The following is a 22,376-nucleotide window of genomic DNA, read 5'->3' as shown; positions in this document are numbered from 1 at the left end:
CTCACAAGAATGTGAAGAACAAACCTCTAAGAATACTTTTTTTCAAATCTTAATAGAGTATACTTTGTTAAATGTTCGTGTAATATATTATACTGATAAGGGGTAGTGGTGTTGAATTATAGGGGGGCAAGCATTTTTGGGCAGGTCAAAAGGGTGGGGGAAACAATAAACCCTAACACACATACGATGGACCTGCTGATGATGCAGTGAATTCTCCTAACACTGCTTACTGTGGAACTTAAAACAGTGTTAAAACTAGCTGCCTAAGAAAGAGGGCAGTATGCTATTTTGAATGGTTATTTTGCGTTCCCGTCCAGTTTGCGTTTACGGCCTTCACAAACGTACGCATCTAGCGCGTATTGTACCACCATGCTTAGTCTTGTTGTTAGATCCCGGGTTACATTTGATTGATAAACAAGTATGATTGACAGTGTGTTTTAGAGAACGAAGTCCCGGGGTAAAAGTGAAAGTCCATAGTCTAGTGAGAGCTTAATATCAAAAATACGTTCAATAAAACAAAAAAGGGGTCACTGGGTGAGAGGAATTTAAAATGTGGGTCACTGTGGTCTCACATTCTCGTCACCCATTTTCACTGTGAATGCTCTCCCCGATGAAGCACAGTGGCCAGGCATAGAAAACTTACCAACTTCGGAGACGGCAGCTGTTAAAGTGACATCATATAATTATGATTAGTTTGGTTCCAACCGTTTCCAAGAAACTATTGGAGCTACCAATATTGGCTGATGACGTGATAGTTCCGCGAAACTTGAAATTTACTGCATATATCAAACGGTTCCGGTTTATGCGATTTACTATAAAACACTTGCTACCATCTCCAACACTGTCTCTCCTCGTGCAATTCTGCGGTAATATTTAAATACTAGGCACCATTCGGTAGAAAGTTTGCTGCGTGTCTACTACTTGTAGCTACCATTTTCTACGTTACTATTTGAAATAGAACTGAGCTAGATTACAGACGTGTAGATCATTTATACCGCGTATATTTTTGCTAACTATTTTCTTAAGGCTTTTTTGAGTGTGGATACACTGCGTTACGGCCAGGCCTACAAAATGAAATTGGATTTCATTCTAGTGTTATGTATAACCACATTTACTTTGAGCGGTAAGTTTCTTTTAAGGGTATACGATGTATTGTTGGTCGAAGCAGCAGAAAAAAAAGTAGTTCACAGCACCTTGCGAATGGTAGTGAGCTTTAGCAAAAATTGCATTGCTGAATTCATAGCGAGCGTGTAGAAGAATTCAAATATCACAGATATAATTTTGTAGGTCCTGTGGTTCTTGAGTTATGTTGTAAAGATGGCTGAAACAACAACACTTTTGTAAAACGCACATAATTCATTAACAACAATAAATTAAGCAAGTTTTCAAAGTATATGATTTGAAGACCTGAGCACAAGAAGACCGTCAGCATGTATACACTAAAGTTACGTATAGTTTCTTAGTGTTTTATTATGTTTAATACATGTTCCAGGGTGAAAACATCATGAAAGGTTGTGAAAGATTTGTTTTGACCCCTGACCATGTATAAAACATTACCAAACTATACGAATTTATACGCAACTTTAGTGTATACATGTTGAGGGGCCAAGTGGACTTACGGTCTTCTTGCGCTCAGGTCTTCATTTGTAGAATGAACTTTTGCAAAACACCAAAGTGTTATTTTTCAATAATATATTGTTCAGATAATGAAAATCGATTTTTTTTTTTTTTTTGCTTCGACCAACAATACCTCGTATACCCTTAATACTTGATTTGACTTATTTTGATTTGTTCGGGGTTGAACCCTGAATAACCAGTGGATGAGGGTAGGCGGATGCGATGCGGCCCTGTTAACGGTATGGACCGTGCGTACCCAGCAAACACAAAAACGTTTTAAATAAGTTATATTTTGGCTTTTGGTTTAGGTAAAAACGTTTTAATAACATTAAAATGTCGGGTTATATAAAGGTCATGGTAACATTTTAAAACGAAAACACACTACAACAATATTTTGAAATGTTTTCAAAAATGTTATTGTAAACTATTTTTGCAAACATTTTTGCCAAATATTGTGTCAATACTTAAATAACATTATGTTGAAATATTTGAACCCAGCAAACACAGAAATGTTCTTAAAATGTTTTTTAAAAACCTTTTAATAACATTTAAATGTCGGGTTATATAAAGGTCATGAAAACGTTTTTAAAACGTTATTCAACCCCAAAATAACATTCTGTTTAGAATGTTTTGTATCAAGTTTTCAAGAATGTTTTTGGAATGTTATTATAACGTTTTTATACCATTTATATAACCCGACATTTAAACGTTTTCTGTAAAACATTTTTGTTTGCTGAGCAGTAGATTATCAAAAAATGTTTTTTCAAGGTTATTAAAACGTTTTATACTCTTAATATAACCCGACATTTATACGTTTTCTGACAACCTTTTATAACCTTTTGCGAATGATGTCGAAAACGTTTTGTGTTTGCTGGGTAGGGCTTACATCACAGTTCATCGGTACAAGAAGGTCCCTGGTGAAACAAATTTTCACGGGGTGTGTGTGTGTGGAGGGGGGTGTGTATGGGTGATACTACGTGATGCCAACGTTTTTAACAGTGTGTTAACATGGATGGACAGTGCTCATCTTGGGTCCCAGCCAATGTTTCCACGTTTTGAGTTATAACGCTCCATCGTTTTAAAGGAGTATTTCGTGATCCTCTTTTTAGGACATTTTTCAGTACATATCCACGAAAAAAGCATATTCCCAAAATTTCAGTTGATTCCGATATTGCGTTTGCGAGTTATGCATGCTTATGTGTATTACACTGCTCCATAGACAATACGTTATAATTTCGTTCTGGTGCACCAGAACGAAATTCAAATTTCACGATATCTCTGCTAAACGAATTAATCTGCAAGAAATATTTTGTACATAAACATTATGTAGCCAGAGGTTTCCAGTGATATAAAATCTCAACTTTTTTGAGAAAAGTGGGGGATGAGGCTGTGGATCACGAAATGCCCTTTTAATATGAGAAGCAAAAACGAACTTAAAGCCTTAATGTGCGATTTCCGTCAAATTTTAATTTTGTTTTTCTTTATTCACAATGTTGAAATAATATTAGTAATAACTGACGGGAAGGGTTGGTGTTCATTTTAAGTTGAAATAACAAGGTAAAGTGAAAGAAATCATACTGTTTTTTTTGGCCATTTAACATGCAGTTCTATGGGAGGACATATTATCATAATTTTTAAATTATGATAATATGTCGAACTTTGCTCTATTGACCAACAAAGAAAACAGATTTGGCCGATTCCATTTAGATGCAAGTTGGGACATGTGTAAACATTAGTATGCAAAAAAATCAGGTTTGAAAAAAATTTCATATTATAAGATCGTACATTATGGCTTTAACGATGGCCCATAGGATATTACATACACGTCCGGTGTGGTTACCACAATTCATTTCGTTTTTGTTCATAACATTTAACGAAAAATGTCTTAGCCGTTAAAAAATATGAGCTTTCTCCTGATACCAAAATCGTAGTTTTGATGACGAAAAATGGGGATGAGGCTGTCGATTGATATCGTGCCAAGGATCTTTAAAGGGGCATTGAGAGATATCGCGCACAGAACGCCCTCAATTTCGGTCAAACTAGCTCAAAGTCTGGTTTTTACATATACGTAATGGTTATACATATACAAATCTTAATCTGAAATAGTTAAGCGAAATTCGGCGTCTTTCGGGTAAAATTTCATGATTTTCTAATATTTTGTATAGATCTATACATAAAATTCCCGTTGATTTTAGGTTAATGCGTGCATTGCATCATGGGAATGAGCCATAACATTTACGTTACGTTGTTGATGTTGATGTTGGCAGATGATGAGTTGGCGAGCGAGTGAAACAGTGTTGTTGTACATGGTGCGATACACCCAGGACGATATGTAACTATTCGTTTCTTTAGCTTCAAGGGTCAGTTTGCTTGCGCTTCAGTTTAGTCATCCTCAGGAACCAACTGAAGTTGGAAAACTTTACATTTCAACCGTTGCGTGTGATGACGATGTATGTACTGTGTTCAGTCTGAGACGAATATACCGGTACCTACGCACGAGTGCAGAATTCGACAGCATGCACTTCTTCTCTGTTCAGCAACTGGATGCATGTTCAATATGCATTGCAATTTCATTATTTGCAACATCAACTACTAGTACCATGTATGTATAATGTAGCCGATCCTGTGTAAGTGAGGACGCGATAAACATTCTGATGAGCCTAATGGTGAAGTACATCAATACTAGACTAGTCAGTGCTATAACTATTGCACATGAATTAGTAGTGATCAAAGCATTACTTCACATGCTGGGCAAATAGGCGCAAATGCATGAATGGGGTGCAAATGTACATGATAAAAACATGAAAAGGGGGAACATCATGGAAAATCAACGGAGCATTCAAGAATGATTTACTCGAGTCTAACTCTAGCTTCCATGGCATGGGATGGCGATAAACTGGAAATGACTTGATGGCAGCTGCCAGCCATGCCAGCAGGGACTCAATTCAAGAAGAAATGCCATCGCATGATCGATAGCTCTTTTTTGCGATGTGACCCCGGGGATGTGACACCTGATATGAGACCTTTGACTGACATTCAAAGTTGATGAAATGTCATCGTATTGTTATGTAGTTGATCATGTACTGCATACAACAAGTAGTAAATGGTGTTCATTAAGGTGGTACTACACACCCTGATAAATTTTGTGACTAATTTTGCATTTTTCTCAAAAAATAGCTATGCATTGGTATCAAAAAATAGCTATGCATTGGTAACAAAAGTTATGTATATCATAGGGGCCAGGAATCCAATTACTTCATTGAAATTTCAGTGATTCAAGACAAGTGGTTCAGTTACATTAAGAAATTAGGTACATTCTAGCGGTACCTCTTTTCTTATCATAAATAACGTACCGTTTGTCTAGAGTCACTGAAATAATTATTCCAGTGTAGTAACTGGATTCCTTGCCCTATAATATACATAAATTTTGTTACCAGTGTCAGTGTGTTATTATTTTTTGAGAAAAATAGTCACAAATTTATCTAGGGGTGTAGTACCACCTTAAGCCATGGATTTTCAGGTAATAAATTTGTGCCCGAGTACCCGACTCATTTTTCGGGCTGGTAATATGGTACCCAAAAATTTTTAGCAAATATTTTATTCCTTTTTCGGTTGTCTCTGGACCTACACATAGAGCTATTTTTTATAAATGCTAGGATCATTCATGGTCGACTTACAAAAAAAAAAAGGTTTATGTTTTTAATATACAAATTGATAATTTGTATTCATGTTCCATTGTTCATACTCTGTTAAGAGGGTACTACACCCCTGTAATAAATTGTGACCATTTTGCATTTTTCTCAAAAATAATAACACACTGGTAACAAAAGTTATGTATATTATTGGGGCAAGGAATCCAATTACTACACTGAAATTTAATTGACTCAAGACCGGGCTCAAGACAAGTGGTTCAGTATATATGATCGGATATGAGGTACATCCTAGCAGTACCTCATTTCTTATCCTCAATAACGAACCGCTGGTCTTGTGTCACTGAAATTCCAGTGTAGGAACTGGATTCATTGCCCCTATATTATACATTAACTTTTTACCAGTGTGTTATAAGTTTTTGAGAAAAGCAAAAATAGTCACAAATTTACCACAGGGTGTAGTACCCCTTAATGATTTCAAAATGCATTGAATTTGTATATATATATATTGAAATCGAGTACCGGTATAACATGAACACAAATATCACTTTGCATTAAAAAAAATCAACAACCATGAATGATCCCAGCATTTAGCTCTAGGTCCAGGGACACACTCCAATACTGGAAAAATAATTTTTTGTTGAAATTTCGGGTACCTGGGCAGGGAATTTCCTGCCCGGGTAATGTAAGCTTGGGCGGGAACCCGTGAGCAGTGTTCATAAGCATAAAGTTTTAAATTATGAAAAGTTTAACATAAGTTATTATTTGTAGGCCTATTCATGTCATTAGTCTATTGACATATTTCAAAATGGATACAAATCCAATGCATTTTGAAGTGCCAATTATAACTTTGCATATTGAAAACACAAAATGTAACTTTTTAATTTTTTGAAAAGTCAACCATGGCTGATCCTAGCATTTAGCTCTTTGGTCCAGGGACACTCCAAATCCAAAAATAAAATCCAATTTTTGGACAATTTGTGGAATTTGTCAAAAACCTAGGGGTGGAACTTTACTCAAACATGGGACTTTACTATACTATACTATACTATACTATAATACTATACCCATGTTCTGGGAAAAGTGAGGTGTTTTTGTATAATTATTGTAATTTACAATGTTATATATTAAAAGAAAAGGAGCAGAATGAAATAAAAGAGTAATTAAATTTATTTCCATAAAAGACTTCAATTTCTTCAATACTGTGTCCACTTTCCATGTTCTTATATGTTTGTAGCTGTACCAGTGGTTTGATCCTGGATCATCAACACATAGTGTTCATACAGTACATGGCCCATTCACTCTGTGAGTGGTCCAAGAGAGAAATTATTTTTGGCATACACATGCCCTGTGTCTTACATGTAGTTGTACGCATTGACTGACTGGCTATATAATATGGGGATATTATATAGTGTGCATTCAGTGAAGGGCCTGTGGGGCTATTTTCTTTGGAAAGGAATGGGGGGGGCTATCAGTGACCAGATTGCATTGTTTTTTGTCACCTACATGTATCTGAAGTAAACAAGGTTTTTAAGCATTGGATAGGTTGGAGGGCCATGATGATACCTCATTTACAATCTTTTTCATTTTTCAATTTCAATTGTAAAAAACCCTCCATGTTCCACACATTTAGTGGAAAACAATTTGACCCCTTTAGTAGCCTATGCCAAACCTATCATTATTTTTCAATTTCAATTGTAAAAAAACCCTCCATGTTCCACACATTTAGTGGAAAACAATTTGACCCCTTTAGTAGCCTATGCCAAACCTATCATGATCCTCCACTTATTTGGGACCCCTCCTAAGAACTGGCAGCACCCTGATGACATTGTTGAGTTCAAAAAGCTTACCCAAGCACTGAATACCAGTATGAATGTTGAGTCCACCCCAGACCCCAGTTATAACAAGTCACCAAAAATTCAGGGCAAGTCAAGTCATTTCAAGTCACTTGATATCACAAGTGGTTGAAGCGTAAATGTAAAAAGCAAAAGTCAGAAGTGTAAAAAGCATGTCAGAATTTTAGAAAATTATATTTGCAAGTGATTTATGGATACTTTTGTGTGTGGGTATGCACTTGTGTTTCTAGGTGTTTGTGCTTTGTGAAATTGTTAAACCCATAAATGCAATTTGTATAAGTTGAAACAAAATTCTGACTTAGTTTACACTTCTGGCTTTTGATTGTGTTTATTGGTTAGGGTTAGGATGTGGGTTTGAATACAGTATCTGTGGTTTGCATAAAGGGTCAATGTGTTACTATGATCCTGATTGGATTTTCTCAAGGGTTTTCTGATATCGTATGACCCGCATTAGGGAGCTGTCACTTTCTTCGGAAGGGGGTCCCAAATATACGGGGGGGGGGGGTGGCCATAAATTTCCGGCCAAAGAAAAATAAGGGGCCATAAAATTTTTGATGACCAAAATGTAGGAAGTTGCAAGATGTCCACAGATAGTGTATTTATGTTATTCACCAAGACAGATTTCAATACAATTTTAGCCTGCCGGGGGTACGGTGTATTGGTGGTGGACTGTGGTGGTGGGGAGGGGGTGTTTGGGTCATAAAATTGTTGTCGAAATAAGGGGTCGAAATTTTATTGATGCTGACTTTTTGTAAATTTGGGACTGGGGGGGCAGGGGGTATTTCTCTTGCCCCCCATTTTTTAGGCAACTTGACCCCCCCCCAAAAAAAAAAATCACACACATTTCCAATTTTTGCTGCAACTTTTTGCTACAAAATTGGTTGATCCCCCCCCCCCCCCTGAAATTCACTTCCCCCCAAGTCCCCCTCCCGAAAAAAAATCCTGGGTCTGCCACTGATCACACGTAATCGTCATGCACTGAGGGAAATTGTATACATAAGCTTACTGGAATACTTCCTTTACATGTACGTGCATGGTTCTTCATGTATAAGCTGTTCTTATTTGAATTTTATAGTGGGAAATTAAACACGATAGTGGACAATATATTGCCGGGATATATTGACATGAAATCATTTATCTTTTCAAAAGAAAATGAATATAATTAGTACGGCGTAATTTGCTGTTTACATAGTTTGTACACATGTCCATGTGCCCGATCGACGGTCAATTGTTTACGTATCGCGAGTTGTCACCACAGCTGTCAAATCGTTACCGAATTGCCTTGGTTCAATCCCATAATGCAACGCGAGTGCAAAACTCAAGATCTAGGCACGCTAAACGAAACGCTCATAAAATGTCGTTTATTTTACTATTTACTGTTTTTTTCTTGAAATTACCACTGTGGTAGGTTTTTCTGGATCCCTTTTATCAATATAAAGTGAAATGTTCTCATTCAATTTTCCTGCGAAATCTCTCACTGCCCCTTTAAACAACAGTTTTTAAACCAAAAAAAGCCAATTCGCATGAACTTGTTAGGGGTGGTGCAATAATTATGTGTACCCCCCGGGGGGTGAATTATAGGGGGGGGCAAAGATTTTTGGCAGGTCAAAGGGGGGGTCAAGCGATTTTGGCAGGTCGAAAGGGGGGGCAAGCAATTTTTGGCACAGATATTTTGGGTACCATTTTATATTACGCCCTAAAAAGGTGTAGGAAAACGTTAGGAATACGTTCAAATATGCAAAATTTCCTGCTCGCTGCGCTCGCATTATATGATAAGACAATTTAAGGTTTTAAATTCAGGTTCCCCAAAATCTTGCATGTGTAAGGGGGGGGGGCACAAAAAGGGGGGGCAAAGGTTTTTTGGCACGTCGAAAGGGGGGGTAAAGGTTTTTTGGCACGGCCAAAGGTGGGGGCAAGCGATTTTTGGCAGACCATTTTGAGAATTCACCACCCCGGGGGTGCACATAATTATTGCACCACCCCTTATGCATTTATGATATGTAACAACAGAAACAGGGTTCCACCAGCACATCTGGAATAATGAACTACATAATTGAGTTATGTGGCCCAGGGCATGTCAGTCCAGACACCACCTAAGTCCAGACAAGTATACAAGTATGTAAACAGGAGTGTGATCTATAAGGACAAGGTCGTCTACCAACTGGCCAGTTGACCAGGCCAACGTTTGTGGACCTTTAATGGTAGTTTTTTGTCTTTATTTATTTCCAGCTGATGGACAAGAAACCGGATGTCCATATGAACCAGAGAATGCCGAGGCTGATGGGCAAGACTGCTCAGCATCCAGGCAGTGTACAACAAGTGATACATGCAGGGGTGGGCAGGGGTGTGTCTGTGATGGGTATTGCGGACTACGATGTATGAACGTCAGTAAGTATCCTATAACATTGTACATATAGGCAGTGCCCTGTATTCGAGCAAGAAAACAAAGTTGTTTGTTTGCCAAACTACCCCTAAAGGGTTATTTTAAAAGCTCATAGAGGCAATTCCCCATGGAAGTGAACATTTGGGTAAACCATTATACCGCGTGTCTTCAAAAAAGTTACATGTACATTTTGAAAATAAGTTAATGTTAATAAATTAAATGTCCATTTCATGACGTAAGGCCATCTTAATTTAATAGGTCGTCTCAAACCCCTTCCCAAGTTAAAAGGTTTTTGTTGTTGTTTTTTTAATACTTTTTGTATCTGGGTGACGAGCTTTTTGACAAGAACAGATCACCTTTTCAACTCTTAAGGAGGTTTCACTGATGTCAAGATGAGGAATTTTATTGAGATTTACAATGTAGGCTATTTTGACGTCTGGCGATGTCAGACGTGAGATTTTTGTGTGGTGATTTTGGGAAAAAAAATAAAACAACGGAAAAACTGAAGAATACGCAAACAGCGGACGATTTTACTAATGGGGGTGGGGACTTTGAGAAGGGCCATTAAATTAAGATGGCCTAATCTATCTGTACACTCTACTAGTACCTATGTTAATGTCAAGTTTACAACCTACGTACTTAGCCCACATTCCACGCATTCCTGAGCAAGTTGTTTACGTTTATGTGACATATGCAACACGAGGTTCATTACTACCCTGAGAGCAACCGTGCATTTGAGTATGCCCAGCCATAGCATGGCAGATGCAGTATTTTATTCTGATGAACAGAGAATTAAACTTCATAAAAATTTCGACTCAGCAACCCAAACAAAGCCTAATTGCAAACAATTGTGTTTAGTTTTGACAGAACTATACAGCGTGCAGAAACGCCTTCACCAAAACGTGTTCTTCTCTAATGACCATCTTCCTTTGTTACACCAAAAGTCAAGAAGCTCTCAAACTGATTTATTTTCAGTGTACAATATTTAATTTATCAATATGTTTCCTTTGTGTACGGAGTAATGTTAATTCAATGCATTGAAATCGAATTGAATTGAAATGAAATTTGGGCGATTTTCATTTCAATGCATTGGAATTGAATTGGAATCGAAATGAGTGGGCTTGGGCATGAATTGAATTGGATTGGAATTGAAATCATCGTGAGCAATGAAGAATTGAATTGGATTGGAATTGAAATCAAGGGTGAGTGATGAAGAATGAAGTGGAATTGAAATGAAATTCAGCTTTGATTTCAATTCAGCATTTCAATTCACAAGCAGATGTCTGTGATTCCAGATCATTCCACCTGTAAAAAGTACCCTTCCCCCATGAAGTTCTGCTCTGTTTAAACAAGCAAACTGTTTTCCCTAAACATGATAAATAAAAAGAAACAGTGGTCACCATAAACTGGTACAAAACATAAACATAAAGTGTTACAAAACATATTGCAACTAAGTAATCTGGAAAGCTTTCATTTAAAAATGATAGCATAAAATACACATATATTGAAGAAAATTAAAAGTATATGATATCATTTCTCATACACAGGTATAGTTAAACTTTTTGAGACTTTTTTGGAGTTCTTCTTAATCTTTCTTTAGAAGAATATTAACTGTCTCTCTTGTCATGTGGAAAATTATAGGTTCTATGTTCATAAAGACACTAATATCTTCTAACATGATGCAAATTGATTCTTAGCATTCCCAATCTTTTAAATTGCTTGATATGATCGATAATGTGTGTTTGAGACCCCCCCCCCCCAACTTGCCAAAGATCTCAAACTTTTGGCACTGATCATACATAAAGCCCTTATTTTTCTCAAGCTCCTAATTTGTATGCTCAAATGTCATTGTACATTAAAGAAAATGCTTAGGCCTATATCTTTGACAGCTTTTTTCACACTTTTCAAAAGTACAAGGATTTTGGGTGTAACAAGCAGGGTCTATGAAATAGTATCAAAACCTTGATTTTTGATATTTTTGAGGTCAGTGTGGGGACAGGGTCCCATTATCAATCATACCACACACCTTAAGTTTAGAAAATGATGTGCATGGTGGACAAGAAGTTAAGACAAATATTAGGAAGTCAGTCACCTAAGAACTAAGAAGCTCCAAAGTTTCATAAAAATAGGACCCAGAGGTCAAGGATCATTCGCATTGTTTGAATGTGAAAAGTGAGTATAATTGGTATAACATTTAAAACATGCACTGCAAAAACAGCGTCTAAATATTAAACACCATTCTAGACACCATCTTGTCCTCGATTTGTAAACATTGCTATTTGCTAAACATGTTTAGTAATTTGATTTTGATGCCTTGTGTTTAGATATTAAACACTTAATGTTTCGAAGTTTGACATTTGTGTTTAGATTTTACATGTGTTTACAAATCGAGGACAAAAAAGTGTTCAATCTCTAGACACAATTTTGCAGTGTGCCTTTGGTCAATTAACACAAACTGCAACTGTATTGGAATTGAAATTGAATTGGAATTGAAATGAATGCTCAGAATTGAATTGAAATGGATTAGCTGTTAATTTCACTGCATTGGATTGGAATTGAATTGAAATGATTTTGAAATTGACAAATTGAATTGGAATCGAATTGAATTAATTCTAAAGCAAGGTGGATTGAATTGGAATTGAATAGGAAGACTCCAGGTATAGAAAGAATTGAATTTGAATAGAATTGAAATCAATTTTCTGGAGTGAAATAACAATAGTACGGAGCCCCTGAAGTGACATGGTAAAAATATTTGTTGGGATGTTAAAAATATTTTTTCGGAAATGATCTCCAGATAATAAAATTATCTCGAGATAATAAAATTATCCTGAGATAAGATCTCGAGATAATAAAATTATCTCGAGATAATAAAATTATCCCGAGATAATATCTCGAGATAATAAAATTATCTCGAGATAATAAAATTATCCATCTCGAGATAATAAAATTATCTCGAGATAATAAAATTATCCATCTCGAGATAATAAAATTTTCTCGAAAAACAAATGCACGCATGTTTAGCGAAAAACGCAATAGGCGCAGCATATACGCATGTAATGAAGTGCGCAAATTATTTCTTTAAAATGCGGAAGGCGCAGTAGGCGTAGCAACTACGCATTTCAAAATTGCGAGCATGCGTGTATGAAAAGAAATAATTACATTCATTAATTAATTTCATTGCATGCGTAGTTGCTGCGCTTATCGCGTTTTTCGCTAAACATGCGTGCGTATACACTGTGTCATCCGTTTTTAAACATGCGCGCTGTCATACTTTTCTAGTGAAGACGCGTACGCTTTCAACGCTGTGAATTTATTTGTTTTGTTTTGGAGTTACAGTTCAGTGTTCAGCTATTTATCTGATGATCGCCGTTTTAGGCGTGAAACTCCGAGTAATAAATCATGCTGTTATAACATAATTACGCTGTTTCATGTATTTTTATTACACGCTTTACTATCTAATAGTATCGAGCACTATCTTCGGCTGTTTTGATGATTACAATAATTATATATTTTATATTTTCTTCGTAGATGATCTACTTATGCCCTCTTGTGACGGTGTTCTGCTTCCTAAAATTACTAATGGATATTGGTCATGTAACAGAACTCATACTTGTGAACCTCGTTGCTCTGGAACATTTATTCTACGCCATGGACGTGGATCCAAAGAGTTCTACACCTGCGATATTAATGGATGGTATCCACCTGTGAGATGGGTAGCACGGTGTGAACGTTAGTTCTCTACTTACAATAAATTATGCCTTATATTTGTACATAGATTTTAAACATTAAACATTCGCATAAGTTTGTGCGGGCTACGTAAGGGCAATCAGGACTAATGAGGGCAAGGGTTATCTGTCAAGCGTTTATTCAATCCATTGATTTCCAAAATATACTAGAAACCCTACTCCTGCTTAGTTTATCATTCTCTTTTATTCCAATATGATAGAAATGGTGACCACATTCTAGTTCCTATTGCTCAACCATCCTTCGAGCTTCACTTCCTACTTTATCTCCACTATACCATTTTCACCCTTATGGGGCAGCAGCTTCAAGTAGCTAGCGGAGCCAAGAGCTGGCGTACGCACGCATGCGCTTGGTGACGCCGCATAGAAGCGGGCGATAAACAGCTGCCTCAACGCGTTGATATCACTGCCACATCAGGGTTCCTGTTGAAGATATTCGTGGCATTCCCTGCTCCATGCTTGAAAAAACTGCAGCCTTATTCATGTTATTGGTCCAAGGTACTAGAGCCGCGCTGGGACATTTGCCTTGACGACTTACTGGGTTTTTTAGGACTACCCATCCACGTTGGCCTGGTGTGGGTTCAAAGGGGTATATCCTCATCAGCGGCCCCTCCTCTGGTCTAAATGCCTGGGACATATAGCCTGGGATATTCATTTGGTAGAGATTTGCTAGATGGCCGTTAGCTCATAAACAGCTGAATGCACACTGTGGTTTTTGGCTTCTAAAGAGCTTAACCACTCGTAGGATTTTGTTTTTAAATTTTATCAGATACTCCAGCCACCCAGGCATGGATCCATGCTTTTGAAATGCAGGGCCCACTCAAGAAAATATTCTGCAAGTATTTAACATTAATGGGGGTCACTCTGGCACTTATTTGTTTAGGGGTTGCCGAGTGATACATCTTCAGACATGCAATATTCAAATTGTATATAACTGACTGGTCAAAGCGTTGGCTATATCCATTTATATGCCAGGGCCATGGCTTAATGAAATTGCATTAAGGTTTGCTGCATGTCTTTTTTAAGTTCAGAGACATACCTCTATCATATAGCCAAGTTTGTTGTTACTTTTCCAGCCATCGATTGTGGAGACCCAGGCACACCAGCAAATGGAGCGAAAATTGGTGAAAGCTACAATGTACGAGATGTTGTCTACTTCACATGTAATGACGGATTTGAGCTCCAAGGAAGCTCGGCATTGCGATGCACTTCTAGCAAAAGGTGGTCCACTGAGAGGCCTAAATGTAGAGGTCAGTGAAGTAATTTTAAAAGTCCACCGTTCCAGCAAAATATACATTATGTCAGTCATGCAAGTTCTGGAAAGTAGACAAACAAAGCTTGAAAAACTAACAGTAGGTATGTCACAGTGGCTGCACAATAATTCTGTCATACTGTGCACGCATACATAACAGTGAATCAAAAAGCGCGCGGATCAAAGTTGGCCAATTTTGAAAACATACATGTCAAAAAACGATTTCCTCGTTATGTTTCATTGATCACAATCATTTGTCTTTTTAATATATGGTAGGTGAAACATTTCCTAAATCACTATCAACTCCGCCGAAATTAAACACTGCCTAGTTTAAGAGTTAAGACCTGTTTTATGAATTTTTTTAGATCGTCCATAAATCAATAAATATAGGTCTCTCGAAATAGAGGACCTAGTACCACCGGTCTGAAATACCAGTGTTTGTTATCATGTATTTTTTTCCTTGGACAATGAGTGAAACACTTCCCTATACCAATTGAAAACTCGGTGCACTTAGGCAATTAACTGCAGTTTCTTTATTCAACTTCACAGCAGGTTCATATTTGACAAAATCATGCTGTATGAATAAAACATAAATAAAACATTGAAAAAAGTAAAAATTACATATGCCTAATTAACATAAGAATGGCATAAATATATAATTAGATGTAATTAGCTAATTTGCATAATTTATGACTTTTTGTGTATTTTTTGTTACCAAATGAAAGAACTTTGGGTACTTATGTGTGCAAAAAAAACCGCATCCTCATATCATGTACGGTTCTCTGTTGGCATTATTTTTGCATATTAATTAGCTGGACTGTTAAGCTTTTATTTGTCTGCAGATTGGTCAAAATGGCTAAAATTGTATATTTGGTGGATTTATTACATTTATTCGAGGAGAGATTTTTTAATCTTGTTTTCTTTAACGAAGTCCGGAAAGATATGCAATTAATCTGTGATACTTAAATCAATGCTACCTTTTCAAGTAAGTGTCCGAATAAGCATTACAGATCCCAAAAATTACCATTTTGCCATTTATAGCAATTTGTGGCAGGTTTTCACCCGATTTCCGGGTATCTTCAAGTTGACGTTACATCACTTTGCATTATCCGATTTCAATTCTGTTTTTTGTTTTTTGAAGCATTCATAACGATGATTCAATTAAAAGCGTCAAATAACATGTTTCTGCTGCGCTTATTTTTGGGGTGATATACCTACTAACAGAAAAAACAGAATAAGTATATTGCCTAAATTCATCCTTCAAAATCAAACCTCCACTTGTTAAAGGTAAGGTAGCTGTCACTTACAAAGGTAAATTATTGTCTGCTTTCAATAAATTAGTAAATCACCCTTTCTTGACCTTGACCTCAATTCCTAAATCTGTGACAATACCCAGCAAACACAAAACGTTTTCGACATCATTAGCAAAAGGTTATAAAATGTTTTACAGAAAACGTTTAAATGTCGGGTTATATAAAGGGTATAAAAACGTTTTAATAACATTCCAAAAAACATTCTTGAAAACTTGATACAAAACATTCTAAACTGAATGTTATTTTTTGATTGAAAAAATATTTTGCGAAAAATTTTTGCCCAAAATATTTTCAATAACGTTTTAAAAACGTTTTCATGACCTTTATATAACCCGACATTTAAATGTTATTAAAAAAAAAAAAAAAAACATTTTAAGAAGATTTCTGTGTTTGCTGGGTTCAAATATTTTAACATAATGTTATTTAACTATTGACACAATATTCGGCAAAAATGTTTGCAAAAACAATTAAAAATATTGTTGTAGTGTGTTTTCATACAAAATGTTTTAAAACGTTATCATGACCTTTATATAACCCGACATTTTAATGTTATTTAAACGTTTTTACCTAAACCAAAAAACCAAACTATAACTTATTTAAAACGTTTTTAAAACGTTTTTGTGTTTGCTGGGTAGTCTATTAGGGCGAGTTTCCCGACAGGAGTCTTATTAAGCCGTAGTCTTAAGGTGGCCTTGAGACTACTAAGCCTAGCCCGCTCTCGAAGCCCGAGTCTTAACTCTAGCCGGATTTCTTCAACGCAAATTCAACCTAGTCTTAGTGGCCATGCAGGCTTAACGCTTGACAACCTCGTCCCTTTCAACCAGCGACTTAATTGTATAGGATGTTGGAGGTAGATGTACATAAGCTGTGGTCCTCACGGTTTACCGTACTAACAAGGTTGCCGTCTCATTATCGCAATGTTCCCGGCGCAAAGACTAGCCTGGACCCGCGGTCTTGTGCTTGGGCTTATAGTAGAAGTTATACCGTGCAAAAATATTGTGTCTGTTTTTGTGTCTTTTATGTATTATTTTATTTCCACTTGACTTTTATGAGTCCAACTTGTATGAATGATACGTCTATGCTTTATACTCATGATTTTTTCTTTGCATCCCAAAAAGGGTAAAACTGTAAGCCTAATGCAAAGGAATCTGTGATTCCCCTAAAAAGGAAAGCAACCAACGTGCTATCTACTGCTGATATCAGTAGTCTTCTCCGATCTCACATGAAGTTATCTGTTGGTACAATATTTATAATTATTTTAGTAGAAGATATAGCAATATTATATGCATCTTATCCGTAAATTCAGTTTTAATACTGCATGCATTATTGTTTCGTGTCAAATATTTACTATATCTTTACCAATTTTGTCCTTCTTCTATTGTATTAAGTTGATGTCCAACCTGGTATAATATAGGCACTCCAAAATAATAGGCCTACTTATGAAAAGTACGAGTATCAAACTATTAAGGCTTGGATAGGGACAGGTGGTATCATATTAGGTCTGAATGATGATAATGATGATGATGATGATGATGATGATGATGATGATGATGATGATGATGATGATGATTTGGGGTGGGGTGGGGGAAAGCGGGGGAAAACATAATAAATGAGGGGCAGGCATCGTTCATGCTGTTTGGGTTTGTAAGGGGTGGAGTGGGTCTGAGGAGTTATGGGATCTGTTTGGAATGTGTCCCCGGAACATTGGCGTAGATTTTTTTTTACATGGGGGGGGGGGATTGAAAAAAGAAATATGGTACAAATGCCATATTTAAGCTATTAAAGCTGGTGACATATAGGCCAATGGTACAAAAGTGGGATAAATGCAATTTATTTAATCTTAAAAATTGAGTTTTTAAGGTTAAAATGACCAAAATATGAGGTTAATTAATAACTCTCAGAAGTAGGCCTAATTTACCTTTTTTTCATGGGTGGGGGCAAGAGCTCCCCTTCCCCCCTAGTTACGCGACTGCTTACTCATGTTAATTGAAAGACCGTCAAAAATATGAAAGATAAACTTTGCGTTACAATTTAAATAATTTGTAAATTGAAATAGACCAAGGCTTACGACCTAAGACCTGCTCTGAGGCAGGGCCAAGAAAAGCCGCTGTAAGCCTGGTCTAACAGGCTTGTGTAGACTACGGCTACAGAAGACTGATTTCGAGAAATGCAAATTTTACTGAAGCCTGGGGCTAATCCTACAAGCCTGGCCAACGGGCTAACGAAGCCTCGAGGCTATGGTAGCCGTGCTTCGGGAAATACGTTTTCGGTTAAGCCTGGTCTTACGACCTCTTAAGCCTTGAGGCTAGACAAGCCAATTGCTAAGCCACCCGTCGAGAAATTCGCCCTTATAGTCTCACATTTCGAAAAAATATTCTGATATGGGTTTTCCCAATTTTCTCTTATTGTCATTTCAATGAATAGACTGTCAAACTACTGTCACACCTGATGAATATAGGTACCAATACGTGTGGCCTGGTATACCAGTAGGTGCGACGAGCTTTACGTTTAGAGTTCGTGCTAGCAATGATGTACATATCGCCTTGTCGCCAATTAACGGAGATGCCCAGAGTATGTATGAAATTGGTAGGTGGAAAATCAGTGGACTGTTTCTGCTATGTTGGTATAACGATTTGAAAAAATAGAGTTCAACAACTATGTAGAGGTCTTTCTAAGCAGCAGTATACAGACACGTTATTATCAAATATTCCATCACATTTATTGTTTACCACTACATCGTTTCTTCAATTAACAACTGGGTACAATAATATATATTACATTATTTGTTTCTTCAGTTATTGGAGGTTGGGGAAAGCGAACTTCAGCTATTCGTCTTTGCAAACAATGCACAGTACAAGCCCATGCGGAGACTCCCGCGATTTTGAACGCCACAGAATACCGTGAGTTTCGTGTCTCCTTTGGAAACGACTTGGTGGAGGTCAGCCGAGCTCGTGACGCACCTTTCATGAGCTTCCAAAATACAGGCAGTATTAACGTAAATTATGTCGGAATATCAACCGGCTTTGGAAGCGACGGCAGTTGGAAGTTTTGTGGAGACTGGAGCTTTGATCCAGGTAAGTCGTGATAGCATTTTGCTATGTACTTAAATTATGTTGCTGGGGTGATCATGAAAAGTGGATCTTTCTTAGCCAAGATATGCAAAGTTCCTCGACGACTCTTGCGTGATCTCACTCCAACGTGCCACGGGTCAACATTTCAGCGCCAAGCCCATTAGGCCTGACGATGTGTATCGGATGAGACGTGATACTGTAGCCAGCATAAATAGTAAGTCCAGGTGAATTTTACTACATTTATCTAACTCGATGATTCAGAATATTCACAACATATAGACCGACAAAATACTTTTCGACCGTGAATTTTGGTGTACCAAATGAAGTTTCCATTTCTCAAAGGAATCTATAATACCTCACCTTCTTCCAGTGCTAACTGATATTGTAAATGTCTCTCTTTCTACCGGAGTTTTTCCAAAAAGAGCTCATTCTGTAATTATAAGGCCTCTCCTTAAAAAGCCAACTCACATCTTGATCAAAATGTTCTCAAGAACTACAGACCTGTTGCCAACATAACTTTTGTTGGCAAATTAATTGAAACGATTGCATGCTCATGTCTCACAGAACATATGGGTTTAAACCACCTTGCGGATCCTTACCAATCAGCATACAGACCACTGCACAGCACCGAATCAGCGCTTATCAAAGTAAAAAATGACATTATGTTTTCAATTGATGCTAACAGAGCTGTTCTTCTTGTGTTATTGGATTTATCAGCTGCTTTTGACACAATTGATCAGAACATCTTAATTTCACGTCTTTCTCAACGGATCTGTGTCAAAGGACTCGCACTAAACTGGTTGCTGATTGGTGTACCCAAGTGGATATATTAGGTCAACTCTCAGAGCCAATTATCTCGCAGTTTGGTTTACCACAGGGCTCTGTAGTTGGACCTGTCGACTACACTGTGTACACCCTTCCAGTTGGTGACATTGCCAATTATCATAATGTTTCTTATCATGTATATGCCGATGATACACAGTTATATGTATCATTTGATCCTTAAGTGCCGGGCGACCTTGACAGTGCAATAATTCGACTCCAAAATTGTATATTGGATATAAAAAAGACTGGATGACCGCAAACAAACTGTCGTTAAATTATAGTAAAACAGAATTCTTTATTGCTGCATCACCATATTATTATCACAAACATTTGCCACCTAATATAACTCTTTATATTGGAAATGAACGCATTGAACCTGCAAAGACCATTAGGAATCTGGGTGCTTTTTTTGATACTCACATGACTATGCCTTCTTATATTACAAATGTTAGCAAATCTGTTATTTTTCATCACGAAACATCGCTAGAATTAGGAAATATATAGACCAACCTACATGTCATCATGCCGCACGTTATTGGTATCTCTCGTCTTGACTAATACAATCGTCTTCTCTCCTCATCACCATCTACTCATATTACTCGTCTTGCACGTCTTGTATTTGAAGTCGACCGAAAACACTCACCTGGACCACTTTTGAAATCACTTCATTGGCTTCCAATACGCCAAAGGATCATTTTCAATTTTTTTTGCTTGTATATAATTGTCTTCACAACCAAGGACCAACATATTTGTTAAATAATTGCTTATCATTGTATGTTCCAAAGAGACAACTCCGATCTTGCGATGATTATCTTCGTCTTGACTATCCCATGACTAGAGTCTTAGCTGGTGATAGAACTTTCACAGTTTTTGCATCAAAATAGTAGAATAAGCTACCTGTCTATATTAAACAAGCTTCATCTACAAATATATTCGAAAAAGCACTTAAAACTTATTTGTTCCCTTAACATTAGTGGTGGGTAAGGCCCCGTATCCATAGGCTGTTCCCTTGTGGTGTGTGCCCTTGTTCCGTGTTCATTTGTTCCCATGTGACCTGCCACACAGACAACGAACCTTTGTTTTGCTTAGTGGCCATATCCAAGGGCACACGCCACAAGGGAACAGCCTATGGATACGGGGCCTTAAAGGAATAGTGATGTTTCGAATTTCTTAGGGAACCAGCTTATTTTGATGCAGTATGATAAAATCGGCCAAAGAATGAGTTGGTGCCGGCCAAAACAAGTTTTTGGACAGGGGGTCTGTGGGGGTCATGAAAATCAATATTTTCTTCAATCACTCTAAGTGGTTTATGAAATGAATTAAGGATACGATACATGATTTACCGACAAGTGACTCATTTCGGAATGCGATCATGAATTTTGAAGAAAAAAAAGTTTCCACAGGCTTTGTGGGGACTCGAACCAGCGATTCTCAACTTCCTTCGATTACGCGTCTAGCGCTTTACCGCTCGGCCACCATGACAGTTGAGCGGATGAGTGTAATGATAAAAGATAAATCTCATAATGCCATCTTTAGCCTTTTGTTTACTAAAAAAAGACGCGTTTTGTAAAGATAGATTAGCCATGCATAAATAGCACGAACGTTTGGGAAAGGTTTCAAACAAATAATAAAGACACTGATGTGATGATGAAATTGCGTAAGTCGGGAATTATCTGCGTCGCAATGTTTTGTTTTGGTTTTAGGAATTTGACCTTAAAATTTACGACTTCATGACATTATCATTCGAAATCAACAAAAGATATTTCAACACTGTATGCCCTCATTCTTTCTCTAGAATGTTTTGTACATATATGTGAAATAGCTTCAACAATGGATCTCTGCATAATGGTAAAAATAGCCTTGACCTAAAAAAGGGCGAGAGGTACCATATTTACGGATTCAGGCTAAATTTAAAATTGATATAAAACGTTTGTTTTTTGATCGATTACAAAAATAAATTTTTGTCGTATAAAGAAATTGTATCTGGCGTGAATTACACTACAGTTTTTATTCCTAGGGCCCTTTGACTTCTTCAAATAATTTTTTTAATGATAGAGTGAATCCACTGGCCCTCTATAATTACGCACAAAAGATCGAGTCCACTTAAGCAACTTGAGAAAACATATACGGCGTACACACTGATGTTAAATTTAAATGACATTGGCATTTCTTGTTGATAGCCATACTAACCTACTACTCAAATGTATGATATCGTGCGTGTTCCAATGCAGACACTACCGATACAACAACACACGGTCCCGGGCACACGTGGTGCTGATTAGTCAGTAGTAATTTATCATGGTCGAAACCGTATACAGAATACGAGAACTTACTGTGATTGTTTGTTTGTTTAGAACCATAATTTTTATATCATTATTAATTTCTCTAAATTATTATTCGTGCTTCAATCAAGCACGAATAGATGAAATCTAGACCTCTGGAAAAGGCAACCGTTACTAATAGTTTCACGGCATACCCTCACTTACGATCATTGGGTATACCGATCATCAGACGGATAATTTGTCATGGTTTCAACTTAACAGAAATGCATATACATGTATATGCATTCTGTGGTGTCAAAATCATGACAAACTAAGCCATTCAAGCACAGTCTCTACTCCAAAAGTAGTCGAAAGTGCTCAACCACTATAAATAGTGGGGGCNTA

The 22,376-nt window shown here is 37.1% G+C and overlaps 1 protein-coding gene across 1 annotated transcript in view; it reads left to right on the top strand.

Annotated features, from left to right (window-relative positions):
• The first annotated feature begins 827 nt into the window (after window positions 1–827).
• Window positions 828–22,376, top strand: part of LOC140139637 (uncharacterized) — a 26,421-nt gene continuing 4,872 nt past the window's right edge. The window contains exons 1-6 of the mRNA XM_072161341.1: window positions 828–1,123; window positions 9,353–9,511; window positions 13,035–13,235; window positions 14,326–14,499; window positions 18,239–18,400; window positions 18,610–18,888. Coding sequence (XP_072017442.1) covers window positions 1,072–1,123; window positions 9,353–9,511; window positions 13,035–13,235; window positions 14,326–14,499; window positions 18,239–18,400; window positions 18,610–18,888 — 1,027 coding nt within the window. The 5' untranslated portion in view covers window positions 828–1,071. The remainder of the gene's footprint in view (window positions 1,124–9,352; window positions 9,512–13,034; window positions 13,236–14,325; window positions 14,500–18,238; window positions 18,401–18,609; window positions 18,889–22,376) is intronic.

Source organism: Amphiura filiformis, chromosome 18 (genome assembly GCF_039555335.1).
Source record: "Amphiura filiformis chromosome 18, Afil_fr2py, whole genome shotgun sequence".
Taxonomy (NCBI): Eukaryota; Metazoa; Echinodermata; class Ophiuroidea; order Amphilepidida; family Amphiuridae; genus Amphiura; species Amphiura filiformis.
Note: the sequence above shows the minus strand (reverse complement) of the source record. Positions and strands in the feature narration are given on the sequence as shown.